This window comes from Podarcis tiliguerta (assembly GCF_965153285.1).
Source record: "Podarcis tiliguerta genome assembly, chromosome: 3".
NCBI lineage: Eukaryota > Metazoa > Chordata > Lepidosauria > Squamata > Lacertidae > Podarcis > Podarcis tiliguerta.
In genome coordinates this window covers 112,887,623-112,901,483 of record NC_139536.1, presented here as the reverse complement: position 1 = coordinate 112,901,483, position 13,861 = coordinate 112,887,623, and the positions used below count along the sequence as shown (strand labels likewise).

Sequence of the window (13,861 nt, the reverse complement as noted above, 5' to 3'; positions counted from 1 at the left end):
TTATGCCGAGTTACACATACATTAAACTGAATAAGTATTTTGTACACTTTAAACCTCTGACTTACAAATGTCTCCAGAAAAAAATAAGTAAACTCACAAACATGTTCATTCTTCCCATCTGCAAACAAATGTTTCTGTTATTGCGTACCAAATGTTTGTCTGCCTATTCCCAGGGCCTTCACGTGCCGTAATATTACTCCTCGAACGAAGCCTTGACGTGAGAAGGCAGTGTTATTGCCTTTAGAGAAACTGGATTTGATATTTACAAGTGTCTCTCTTCCTCCACAGGACTGCAAAGTATGCCAGGGGATTATGTGTCTAGGGGTGGTCCAATGGGCATGAATATGGGACAGCCAAGCTATACACCACCCCAGATGCCCCCACATCCAGCTCAGCTGCGTCATGGGCCCCCCATGCATACCTACATTCCTGGACACCCACACCACCCAGCAATGATGATGCATGGAGGACCACCCCACCCTGGAATGCAGATGCCAGCAACTAGCCCCACAATGCTCAATACAGGAGACCCAGCAATGAGTGGACAAGTGATGGACATTCATGCTCAGTAGCTTAAGGGAATATACTTTATCTTCAATAATGGCAAATTTGAAATACTGTCGTTCTTCAATGACTTAGCGGAGTTTCATTCTTGGCATCTAGTCTGGACCAAGGAACAATCCTATATTTGTCTTTATAGGGACCCTGAAAAGCAGGAAAGACACGCCAACCGAAGTCAACTTCTGGGGACATGCAAAATAACTATATAAGGCAACAGAGTGGAATATTGTAAAATGCTATTATTCTGTTATCCATATTACGTTGTTTCTTATAGATTTTTTAAGAAAAAAAATGTGAATTTTTTTCCACACTATGTGTGTTCTTTCCATAACTCTTCACTTCCTCCAGAAGCCTCCTTACATAAAAAGGCCTTACAATTACCCTGCAAATGGCAAAAAAGATATATTTGCAGGATTTTTAGAGCATTAAAATATCTTTGTCAGGCAGAAGAACATTTCTTCTATCCTAGGATTTCAGCCATGCACTCTGTATTTCTCTCTCTCTCTGTCTCTCTCTGTCTGTCTTCCTCCCTCCCCCCCCCCCTTTTTTTCTAGCCTGGGGCGTGAATTTGCATGTCTAATTCATTTACTCACCATATTTGAATTGGCCTGAACAGATGTAAATCGGGAAGGATGGGAAAAACTGCAGTCCTCGAAAATGATTAATCAGCTGTTGCAGGCAATGTCTTAAGGAGACTGGTTGGAGGAGGCATGGAAACCAAGAGAAAGTGTATTTGAACCTAATTGTCACATCAGAGCATCACTGTCCCCATGCAGCAACAACAACAACAACCACCTACATCACTTCCTGTTTTATGCCGCTCAGAACATGAACTGAAGAGTTATTTTACTATGTTGACTTTATTTTTTGGGCAAAACATCAGTCATGTGCATTTTTCCATAGTCCCATCATGGAGCATATATGTATACATTGTAAATAAATTTTGTGCAAAAAGGACTGGAAAAATGAACTGTATTATTGCTTTTCTTTTTTCTTTTTGTAAAAGTAGCAGTTTGGTATGAGTTGGCATGCATACAGATTTACTAAGTGGGATAAGCTAATTATACTTTTGTTGTGGTTAAACAAATGCTTGTTGATAGCCTTTTTCTATCAAGAAACCAAGGAGCTAATTATTAATAATAATCATTGCACATTGAGTCTTAGAGTTTCTGATTGAAACCGTTTGGATTGTACAATAACTCAAAGCCCAGTTGTAGTAGTTTGAGTGCAGTAATGAAATCTGAATCTAAAATAAAAGCAAATTATTTTTGTCACGCTGGCTCAACTGCTTGAAAATTTTATTTTACTGCCCCAGCCCTCCAAAAATCTAGCAATTTCATAGTAATATGTCAATTTCTCTCTTGAAATAATTAAATTTTAGTTCCAGACAACCTTATTAATACTTCCCCCCCATACTAAATTATTTTATATTGCCCTGTGCTAGTGAACTGTCTTATAGCTTACCCTGTATATATTCAGGGTGATAACTGAATTATCAAATTTTAAGATTTCAAGGCAAAAAGAAAAAGGGAAGAACTGACCGCATAAGGCTGGGTGGAATTTAAAATATTTCATCTTTTAAAATGACGCACATGTGACATTTGAAGGGGTATAGCACAGTTGTTTTTGTTTTTTTAAAAAACACCTTCCTAAATCTGAATACATGTGCATTAACTACTTGTAGTAAAAGGATGGTGGACTTTTAAAAAATCTAATGCTCATAAATAAAAACTGTGCTGTGATTGGCTGTAGACTGGGTCGTTAACCAATTTTCCAGCACAGCTGTACTTTCTGCAAGACAGCCAACTGGTTAAATAGAACCAAACAGCATGTTTAGGTTAGAAAACCTTATAATTTTCTTCCAAATAAAATCATGACTGTTGTAAATGTTTCTTAAGGGCATGAAAAATATACAAATGTTTTAGGTTTGTCCTAGTCACTATTTTAAAAAATAACTTTTAAAAGATGATAGCACCAACTACTTAACACAAACAAAAGAGCTCAGTGGTGAGAGCCCTGACGCCTGCCATTCAGATAGATGTCAGCCCGTGAACCCACCCATAACAATCACGTTTTGATTTAAGAGGGACCAATTGTTTTGTGGCTTTAGTAGGCTCTGTTTACCTACTGTTGAAGCATTCTGCTTCTCTCCTTTTTACTGGTGTGGGATTGGAGATATTATCAGTGCCAAATTTCTCAAATAAAAGATGCCAGGCCTGAAGGGTGACTAGAAGCAGCCCCACTGTGGTCTGGAAGCCATGCTCATAGTTTCCGCTGTTAATGGTAAGGGAATGCACTCTGCACATGCCCAACAGCACTGCACCTATCCCTGGCACTGAATTAAGCCATGCATCTTCTCCCCCAAACTAATCTCCCTTCATGGCCAGAGCTTTGTTTTATTGTCCTAAGCACTCTCATTTGATTTTGCCCTCTTCAGAAGGAAGTGCAGTTTTCAGCCTGTGTGTTTTCATTGTCAGCTAATGACTCCCCCCACCCAATTAAATAGTAGCCTTTCCTCTTAAGTACTCTATTTTGTCCATCTGTTTGGGGTTATAATACCATAATACACAGCTTCACAGCTGATAGGATAGTGGTACCCCAGTACATAACCATCAAGCCACATGCATCCATGGCAGAAGAGGGGGTGGATTTCTGGAGAGTTGCCAGCCAATGACCTTTCTCATCTTCCCCTTGTCTGAGGAAGCTCCCCTTTCCAACTTTGTAAGGTCAGGAAATTGTTGTTTTCTTCTTTCTGCAGCATGAGGCGATATTAACAATGCATGCATTGCCAAAACGTAAACTGTTAAGCTCTTTGCCAGTGTTAAATCCTTTCTTAAAACCACTCCTTTTCAAGAGTGGAAAAATACCCGAATATGCCACTTTTTCAAGAGAAGGGAGATTTTATTGCTTTCATCGACGTGATTTATTTTTGTGCATTTCACGTTATTAAAGGGGGACATCTATATATATATATATATATATTAAAAATACTGAGAGGGTTTGGGGTATGTTTGTGTGTACACACACCCCAAACCCTCTCTGTGTTATCTGCCAAGACAATCAGCTGCAATTATAACACATTAATGAATAATATGCCTTGAGAGTATGTTTTTTTGTTTTGTTTTGTTATTGTTCATCGCATGATGTTAGACGGCTTTTACAGGCAAAGGAAAGAGAAAGTAAACGGGTTACAAATAGGGAATTATCCCTCGTTTAGCATTAAAATTCATTTAGATAAAATTGCCACAAACATTTAAATGGAGAGATTAGTTCCCCCTCACGCCTTATTGCACACTCTCAATGGCTCCGTTAAGAACATTTTACACATTGGAAATTCCGCCTTCTCAGCCTGCTCGCTGTTTCCTAGCTACCCACATTCAAAGCAAAGGCAGCAGCAACAGAAAGAGAAGGAGGGAGGGAGAGAGTGTGTGTTGGGGGGGGGGCGGGAGGGGGAAAGTTTTTATTATTATTATTTGGCAACCAGATTGCAATTCATGCACTTGGATCTGCTTTAAGTAAAGGAGAAAATAAAGAAACAGGCGGTTTCCCTCCCTCTTGGAGCACCCAGTAACCCTCTATGGAGAGACAAGGCGCTGCTTGCCGTAGCCGTTGATCCACTTTTAGTCTCTTCCCCCGCTTTCAAAAACGAAGCTGGGAATTAAGTTTTCCGAGAGCCGTCTATAGCACAAAGAAAGCGAGATTAATTTATGTCTGTATCGGAAAATGCGCGTGTGTTTTGTGGGAGTGGAGCGATGCGCGCGGTGGGGTTGTTTGTGTGTGTGCATTGTGTGCGCGCAGCGAACAAAGATGTCCTGGTTTCTGGCGCGTCTGCTGCTGCTCTGTTCCGCAGATTCCCAGCGCGCGCGCGGAGCGGTGCGAAAAGGGAAGCTCTCCAAGCGCGCGCGCTTAAACGTCTCCCGTTTTGCAGCGCTGTGAGCGGAGTGCGGTTGTCTGTATTTAAAAATCTCTGGAGGGATTAGTTTGAAAACAGATCAGTTGTCCTCCTCCTCCTCCTCCTTCCTCTCTCCCCCCCCCCCCCGTTCCTCCTCCTTTCTCTCTCTCTCGCTCTTTCCCCCTCTCGCTGCCACCCGCTGCAGAGCCCAAGGAGAAGGAATGTCAGCTTCGACTGCCATCTTTTGGGGATATGGAAAAACGACCCGATAGGTAGGAGCCCGCCCTCTTCTTCTTCCTCCTCCTCCTCCTCGCTTTCCTTCCCTCCCGTCCTCGTGCTGCTTCTTCCCCAGCCCCCCCCCCCCCAATCCAAATCTGGGCTCCCACTTGTGCTTGCTGGGGAAAATACTTTGGAGCGCAGAAGGGGACCCGCTCTGCGCCTTGGCCAATTTTGCATGGAAGCATTTGCAGAGAGAGGGGCTGGGCTGGAGGGGGAGACCCCGGATCCCGCCGCCTTTTTCTCCCCCAAGTTCCGCGCAAAAGTTTTCCGGCGTCCCCGCCGGTCTTGCTTTTTTGTCAGCTCTTTCTCCCCCCCCCTCCCCGCCCCTGCAAAGATTGTCCGACGCTGCCGCATGCGCGCTGGGGCTTCCTCTTTGCCTGTTTTGTGCGCGGCGAGGGTACCGTATTGCACCGAGTCGAGTGTCACTTGAGAAATTGCGAGAAATCCCGCTTGATCGGCGGGGTGTGCGGGCAGCTGGCAGTGGAGAACTTTTACCGTCGTGTTCGGACATGATCCCTCCTCCTCCTCTCCTCCCCCGCCTTTAAACCCCCAACCAAGGTTCTCCGTAGAGTTATTGCGCAGATAATACAATTGTTCCAAGATTAGGGTCGCTGCGATTGAAACAATACTTTAGTTTTATTTTTGTTTTGATTTAATACACCTTGTCCTTCTTTTTATCAGTGCTGCCGCCGGATCCGCCCCAAGTCTGCTGCTGCCATTTGTCACTTTTCCTGGGCAGGGGGAGGGGTGCGTGTATGTTTGGAGAAGCTGAATCATGGAGATCTCGTTGTCGGCATTTGAACTCCCGGCTTCTCCCAGGAGCCTGCAGAGCGGAGTCCGGTGGGGTGGGCGAGGGTGGGGCGAAAGGCCCCCTCTAGAGGCAGCACCCGCGAGCGGGGCGGGAGGGACCACTAGCCCAGCCGGGCAAAGGGCTTCGCCTCTTTCTGCATTTGTCAGCCGCAGAATCGGAAGCGTCTCCGTCCTCCTCCCAAGTGAACAAATGGCCCCTCCGGTCCCCCTTTGGCTGTTGTGAACAGAGAGATCTCCTTTTCTCCCCAGCGCGACCCCGCTCCTCCCCTGCCTTTTCCCTGACCATGAAGTGGCGTTGGATAGTATAGGGCAGGTTTATTCCAAAAATCAGAAAAACGGAAAGGCAAAGCAGTTGGATCGATACGGCACGGATTTGGGAGAGGGGATTTTTGTTGCTGTTGCTATTCGTTTCCTGGGGCGGGGGGGGGGGGAGGATGCTGGGGTTTGTGTGTTGCTGGACGGAGGTCTACCCCCTTTTCTCCGCCCGCCTCCTTTTTAAAGTCCTGCAAAACTTTTCCTCGCCCAGCTTTGTTTGCAGACAAGCTCGACCCGCGAAGGGGAAAACAGGAGGAGAAGCGAGAAAAGGGCGATTCGCTCCGCTTCTTTCTGGTCGTGGGGGCGGGGGGTGGGATTTCGTCCCGGAACACGTGTCAGCTGGCAAAAGAAGCACCACGTGTGAGTCTGCCCCCGCCGCCTAAAATCCGGCATCACAAGCCGGGATTAGCTGTTATCCCCTCACCCACTCAACTTTCCAGCCTCCTCGGAAGATAACCGCTTTGTTTCTTTTCTTGTTCAAGCCAGCCTGCTCTCGATTGTCTCCTTCGGCCTCTCATGCCCACCTCTCAGTGCAGCCCTGGCGGCCAGGCCATGCCAGCCTCTCTCTCCTCCGACCAAAGCCCTTTTCTGAGGGTTCATCTGCACTGAAGGAAAGGGTGGGACCAGCATCATCCATCCCAGAAGAGGGAACCTGGGGACATGTCTGTTTTTGGAGGGGGAGTCTCTCTCCCCCGCCCCCCACTTCTCCTCTCTCTTTCTCCAGTGTCAAAAATCACAGTCGGATCCTTCAAAGTGTGTGGCGAGAGTGTAAAGAAGAGAGTCATCTCCTTACCTTCTCATCCCCTCCTTCCTGCAAAGCGTGCAGCCTGTGTGTGTGTGTGTAACCAACAAAGGTTATTCTTCCTCAAGCTCTAAACCTCCCTCACGTGAGATCGGGGGGATAATATCAGTTCCATATATCCTCTCCTACTTTATCGAAATCCATCCAACGTGTGTGTGTGTGTTGGAAGGAATCCCCGTGTAAGGGGGTGCGTGTGGAGCCTTTCCAGCCGAGCGAAACGCACCCGAAAGTCCGAGAAGTCCCTAAAGGGACCCGGAATAGCAAACTCAGCCAGTGGCTTCTCCTCGCCGCTGCCGGTCACAAACCTCCCAAGGCGAGCGGCTGCTGTCTCCACGGTGCTTCGCAAACGGTGGCGGGCGCTTGAGTTAAAAGTGGCACCTTAAAAAGTCGTGGGGGTTGTGTGTTTGGGAAGATGGGAAGATGTGTGAAGGGTCCCCCCCCCTATTTTTTTTAAAAAATTTAAAAGGTAAACTATGCCTTAAAAGTGAATCTGTCGCTCCTCCTGTGTGCAAAGACTGGCGCGGGAGGGGTCATTCCAAGCAAGGCTTGCTCCACAACTTGTGAATGAATTTTGGAATTGTGCCCAAGTGTGGCTAGCAGTGAAAAGCAATTTTAGGCTGACAAAGACACCATCTTCCACGCACGTACATGAGCGTTCAGACTCAGAGACCCTTAAGGGGCAGGTTTTCAAGGCAACCTTTCCAGTTAGAATGCGCTGCTGAATGATTCTGCTGAAGAAGGCTACAACTCCCTGTAAGCGCCACTGAGCGCAAAAGGATTTACTCCCGAGTCGACCTATCGCATTGCACGGCCAATCGGTTTTCATGCGAAGCGCGCCCACCACAACTAGTCAACAATATAAGCAGCTATTCCAGAGAGTTTAGGTAGATGTTTAGGCGGGCATCAAGACCGAGAAATTTAGAAAGTTTTTCGCAGGCTGTTGTTCCTCTGGGTTGCCTTACGCGTTGATCCTAAACCCAGGACTTGTAAGAATGTCCACCCGGGGGTCCTAGCGAAAATCTCCCAGTGTGTTTGATATCCCCCGCCCCAAGGAATAGGTTTGTGGATGTGAAGAGTGTGCACTTGATCTTGTATTCTAAAGCTACCATTCCGTTAGTCTTTGTGTGTCCATCCTCTTTGTGTGACTTTGCTGTGTTTACTGGAGGTGTAAAAAGGACTCCCCGGCTCAAGGTTTGGAATCGCAAAAGGGCCGCCCTTACTAGACCGTTAGAAGACGCAAAGTACACTAAGACCTTCTGTAAAAAGTGTGTGTGTGTGTGTGTGTGTGTGTGTGTGTCTTATAAGGGGCGGAGATTGACACCCCCCCCCCACTTTGCCGAATCGGGCCATTTGTCCTAGAATCGTGATAACGCAAGATCTGCTTTTGTTCTGGTTCTCGCTAGAAGGTAGTTAATAAACTCCTAAGCAGTCTCAGCAGCTTTGTATTTTATGTAGTGGACAGAGGAAATCTTCCAGGGCTTTAATGTGTGAAATAACTAAATGCCTGTGTGGCAGCTGTTTCTAAAGCCAAAACTAACTCTTTGGATCCATTGGGGGTGGGGGGGTCTGGAGCGGGAGAAGGAGAGTGAAAGGCAAAAGAAAGGACTGCTCTTTTTTGTTTTCTTTTTTCCTTTGGTGCCATTTTGGATGTCATCTGTTTCCTTGGTGACTGTGTTCAGGCCCCCAAAGCCCCTGGGCTCCCGGACTGTTAGAAAAAAAAAAAGCCTGCTATTTCTGCAGCGTCATTTATCACTGTCACCGCATAATGATTCCCCTTGCAGCTTCTTATTGATGTTTGTAATTGCATTATCTCATAAAGGGGAGGGGTGAGATGGGGGGGGAGTGAGATGATCAATGAAACCGAGCTGTGCATTGTGGGGTCAGGAGATACGCGCGCGCACACACAACACAACACACAGAGAGAGAACTTTAGCGCTGCACAGGGGCGGCGATCTGGCGCGCGCGCGCTACCTGATTCTGCAGGGACCTCACCGCCACGATTTCCTTCTCCTTTCTTGTTAAGAGGTTTGCGTAACCTTTCCGTGAAATGCAAAATCAAGGACCTGCCTTGCTGCGTTTCAACCAGACAAGGAGCAAGTCCTTGACCGGGAGAGAAGGGCGCGAGGCTCGTGATGCGCGCTGCCCAAAGTGGGCGCAGGAAAGTTGAGAATAAGCACCCGCGATTCCTCCCCGCAACTAGCCTCTCCTTTGATGAATGGAGCTCTACAGGGAAATTGACAAAGGCTATATCTGGAAGCACTTAGCAGCCCGCAGCACTTTAAAGCCTCCCTTTAAAGCCCCGCTTTCCTCCCACCCGCACCCTCCGTGTCGTTAATGCGCGCTGCAGATTTAGCGTGATCGCCTCCAGATTCTCCCTTAGGATCGCGTCGCCTTAGGTAGCTGGTAGCCAAAGGGTTGGTTACCTGACCAGTCAAGAAAATGAAATTAGTCCACACCTTGTCCCTGACTCGGGAACAGGGTGGCACCGTGGCGTGGCGTGGAGCTGACACGAGCCACGGGGCAAATCGAGGCAGCGTGTTGCACAGGGGAGGAGGGGAGAAGAGGCAAAGGGCGGCGTGTCTCTCTCTCTCTCTGTGTCTTGTACTCGGATTCGAGTAAGTTCGCCTATTAGGTGGTATGTCCCACTGATTTCAATTGAAGCTAAAAATAAAAAAGGAATAACAAAAACAAAAACCCCATGCTCAGGATTGCAGCAGCCCCGCGTAAAGTGTGTAAAATGGTCCTTGTGCGATTCTCCCGACCCTCCTGCTGTATTGTTACCAAAATATCTAAATACTGCGAAGATTATTTGTTTAGCCACGGACTAGGGGGAAAATGTGGCATATTAATCCTCTGGATAAAATAACCGCTTGGATATTTCATCCAGAGGATTATGCCTTGTTCAAGGCAGCAATTTTCGAAATTCGTCATGTTCCCTTTAATATATTTCTATATATACATAATTTGGATAAGTGGGAATTGCTAACCAGACATCTCTCACCCCATCTTTCAAGGCGAAAATAAGAAGGTGATGCTGCTGGAAATGCCAAATTTAGGCAAAGGATTTCCACTTTGCTCCTCCCTTGTTTACTCCACTTAAAAAAATAAATCTCCAAGTCCCGTCCCTGAAGGAGACGACCCAACAGCGCGAAGCAGGACTTTTAAAATAAACGCAATACGGAATAGAACCCACAATGTTAGACGGGTTTCGGTACTCATCCTCGAGTACTGCATAACAATCGCTGCACACCTATTTTCTGAGCGGCAAATCCAGTTAACTTTTGCGGGATTTAGGTCCCGAGTAAATGTTGTGAAATCTGAGCGCAATTTCAGGGCAGTGAATTCTGCGAAAAGGACTGCTTGTGACTGTATTTAAGATCGGAGTGTGAGGCATGAAAAAATCCCCTCTCTAGAATCCAACTCAGAGGGTATTTACAGTCTCCTGGGGGTGTATTTAGACTGTCTGTTCCCATTGAAAGTCAATTGAGCTGCCACCACCCGAACTTAAACGCCCTTTAAATGAAAAAGGAGGAGCGCTCGATTGATGGGGCCAGACTTCAGGTAAATGTATCCGGAATCTGCATGTAAGACGACAGCACCACGAAAACACGCGGCGCGTGTGGGGTGGGGGCTAAAGCCACCGATCTGAGACCTTTCTGCACTGCGAAATTGCCAGCAGAAAACATTTCCTAGTTAATATTGTTGCTGTTTCATTTTGGAGAAGGGAGGTCCGAAAAAGTTCTGGGGGAGAAATTACTTGCTGGGAGGTTTCCCTCCTGCTTAGATAGATCACAGCTTTACAGTTGAGCGTTTCTCCTCGGTTTTAAAATGGCAATATCGGCTAATAAAACAATCTGGATGTTAAAATCATTATTGTGAGGATCTCTTTCCTCTTGCATCTTTTAAAATATATTTCTTGTTCCGCCCCTCTCTCCACCCACTTTTGACCAGTGGTACAACGATGTAGGCAAATAAATATCTTGAATTTTGAAACGACAATTTTTATTTGGATCAGGATTTTAGGTTGGGAATGCTGAATACCATCTTAGAAGATTTATTCTCTCTTCTTCCCCATTAATGAAACAAACAAAACCTTTGAACGGTTTTTAAAGGAAAGAGATTGAGTACTGGAGTTCATGGTTAAAAATCCTGATTATTATTTTTTTAAGTCTCGGTTCAGAAATTATTTATTTATAGAACGAACATAATTAAAGTTAAAATAAATAAATAAAGTGCAGCTGCAACACCAACAAAAAAGCCCTCCCTGATTTACGATTATTAAATCTTTGATTGCCATGTTAATGTTTCTTATTCTACCTTTCATTTGCATTTTAATCTATCGAATCTTTACAATATCCCTGCCTCCAGTGATTGATTACAGATCTGAAAGGGGTGGGGGAGAGACCAGCGCCGGCCTCCGAGCTCTCCGTGCCTTTTTCTACCCCCCCCCCATCTTTTTTTTGCTGTCCAGGAAGCCTTCCCCAACAATGTTAAGGCAAACAGGACAAATTAATTATGCTCTTTTAAATGTCAAAGGTATAAATAATTCCCCGCCGCCGCCTCCCAAACGCTAAATTTTTCCGCCCCTCGTTCTGATTGTTAGGCTGCTGTTAGTTTGGAATGTGTATTGTGTGTGTGTGTGTGTGTGTGTGTGTTTGTATGTTTGTTTGTGTGGTCTCATCCTTATAAAATACAATTAAAGGCCCTTGTAAAAGAGGGTTAAAAGAAACCGAGGCGATTGTCACTAAATGGTACTCTTTCGCGTGTTTTGTTTTGGTTCTGTTTTTCAAGGTGAGAAGTTCAGGAGCGGGCCGGCCGAGGCGTTTTTCTGCCTTGTTTTGGCTGCAAACCTCGCCAAGCCCGAGCCAAACTGGGAGGGTGGGGGTGGGGGGAGTCGCTGACAGACCAGCAAACGAAGACAAAAGACAGGAGACCCCCCCTCCCCCCGCCTTGTGTTTACTGACTTTCCCGGGTCTTCCTTTTTGCGCGGCCCGGAGGCTCCCCAGAACCGGGAGCCGCTGCGGCTGCGGCGCCCCAATCCTCGCGGCGCCTTTCGCCCTTGGAAGCAAATTTGGGGAGCTGGGCGACCCCACACCGACCCCGCTCGCTCCCTCCGACGGAAAGCGAACTGAAACCTTCTGTAGGCAACTGCCAACCCTTCATCCCTTAAGCTGTTCAACGAAGTGTTAATAGAAGGGAGAAAGAAGGGTTTGAAAATATATAAATATACGGTATATATTTGTATTGGGGGCAGGACGAGCAGGGGCGAACCCCGCAAGGGGCAAGATCGGGGATGGAAGGAGTTCGCTGAAGCAGAGCTGGCAGATTTCTTTTAGGGAAGGAAGTGGGGGTACGGCGGGGGGGGGGAGACTCGCCCTGCTGTTCCCCGCGCCGTCTTATCTGCCACCCTGACAGGCGAGCGTTGCTGCCCGTTCCCACGACTCGTGTCCTCGGGTCAGCAGAGACGCGGGCAGCACGCGCTAAGCGTACCGCTCGTCGGGGAAACATCTCAGCCAAGCAAGCGGGATGGAAGGGCTCTTGAAGCAGGGGGTGGGCGGCGGTATATTGCTGCGAAAGGCGGCCGTGGCTCGCTCTTGCAATGGAGCTGTCCTTGGGGGGTTAGGATTGCGCGCGCGCCAGGGGGGGCCAACATGGCGCCCTCCAGGTGCTGCTGAACTACATCTCTCTGCTTATTGGCTCAGATGGTGGGGGCTGGTGGGTGTTGGCGAGGGGGCGTCCGGGGTGCCCGTACGTGGTGCGCGCGCTGGCTTCAAGAACTGCGCCGCACCCGATGTGCTTGGCACGTCCATCGGCCCAGTCCCGACGGCTCCCTTCCAAGTCGGGATAAAACGGCGTGGTTAGAACCAGCCGGCCTGCAGCCACTGAATCCCCCCTTTCTTCTTCCCCCCAAAGGCGATTTCGATACGAGCCAGTGTCCTCCTGCAGGTTGTCAGTGGCGTTGATGAGCTGAAAGTCGGCTGCCTCGCCGCAACAAACCGCGGAGACAGAGCAGCGGGCGGACCAGAATGGGAAACCTCGGTGGCATGAAAATGGGGGCCAGGGATACAGATCCGAGGCACGAGCGGAGAGAGGAGGGCGGGGGACAGTATGAAAAGGAGCCGTCGAAGGTGAAGATGAACCGGGAGGCTGGGCTGGGCTTAAGAAAGATTCTATAAGAAGTCCGAGCGAGGCGTCCCATCCGCCGCAGTTTTCTGGCGGCTGGAAGGAACCGCGCGAGATTTATTTATTGCCGGGGGTGTCTAGGGAAGGTAACGACGAAGAGCTGGTCTCTTCGTCTGCTGAGGGGCGCGCAAGGAGAGCGGAAAGTGAAAGTGGCCTCCCCCGCGGCGGAGCAGGAGGGAGAGCGCGCTGCAAGGCTGCTACATCGCCAAGGTGACGCGCGCCTCAAGGGGGGACCTTTCTCTTCCCTTCTCTGGTTAGAGAGGGAGAAAATAGAGATGTTGCCTTGAGCAGCAGCCGCCACTGTCTTGAGAGGTGGAGGGAGGGGGGCGGTGTTTGGGGAGAGGAAGAAACCTCTTCCCTCCGGCTCGCCCAAGCAGACGGGGCGTCCGCACGGCACGGGAAAGATTTTCGGGACCGCGCCGGGACTTGCAGGCTGGCTGATGCGCAAAAGAGCCGGTCAAAGCCCCAAGAGCCTGGCGGGGCGGGGGAATCCCCTGGCCAGGAAGTGGGGGTGGAGGGGGGTGGAGTACAGCCAAAGAGGGCATGCGGCTGCGTGTTGTTCGACAGCTGTTGTGGGGCCGGTTCCCCCCCTTAAAAATCAAAAAATATTTTTTTTAGCCTTGTGCGGTGTCAGGCCTCGGAGGTGGGGACTGCCCCAGTATCTTTGTCGACCTCCGCTTTGAATTCCGCGGAACCGACCCCCCAGTCCCGCTCAAGCGCCGTCCAGGGTTGAGCATGTGCGCTAGCCCGCCCAAATGTATTTTGGGACCCTAAATCCTACTGGCCTCGGTGGTTTCTGAGGGCGCTGAAGACTTTCCCCGGGTCAGTGGTGCCCCAAACTCCAGGCCAACACTGCGCCCAAAGCTCCCCACCCCCAGTCTCCTCTGGCCAAGTCGGCTCGCCTCTGAGGAGCCGGAACGAAGGTGGCGCTCGCTTCAGCTTCGGAGCCACACCCGAATTCCTCCTCCGAGCTGAGCGGCTCCCAGCCTGGAGGAGAGGCAGGCACGACCTTGGCGCGG

At 48.7% G+C, this 13,861-nt stretch overlaps 1 protein-coding gene and 1 long non-coding RNA gene across 5 annotated transcripts in view; both read left to right on the top strand.

Moving 5' to 3' along the window:
* The window catches only part of MEIS1 (Meis homeobox 1), a 150,320-nt gene extending 148,485 nt beyond the window's left edge, over positions 1-1,835 (top strand). For all 4 annotated transcript variants that reach the window (XM_083435398.1, XM_083435395.1, XM_083435396.1 and 1 more), the window contains one exon: positions 289-1,835. Coding sequence is in view for 2 of the 4 variants with exons in the window: in XM_083435395.1 (XP_083291521.1) it covers positions 289-572 (284 nt within the window). In the remaining 2 variants the exon portion in view is untranslated. The remainder of the gene's footprint in view (positions 1-288) is intronic.
* A 2,775-nt stretch (positions 1,836-4,610) lies between these two features.
* LOC310675257 overlaps positions 4,611-13,861 on the top strand; it is a 105,020-nt gene continuing 95,769 nt past the window's right edge. Inside the window, exon 1 of the long non-coding RNA XR_014510004.1 lies at positions 4,611-4,725. This is a non-coding gene — a long non-coding RNA (uncharacterized lncRNA). The remainder of the gene's footprint in view (positions 4,726-13,861) is intronic.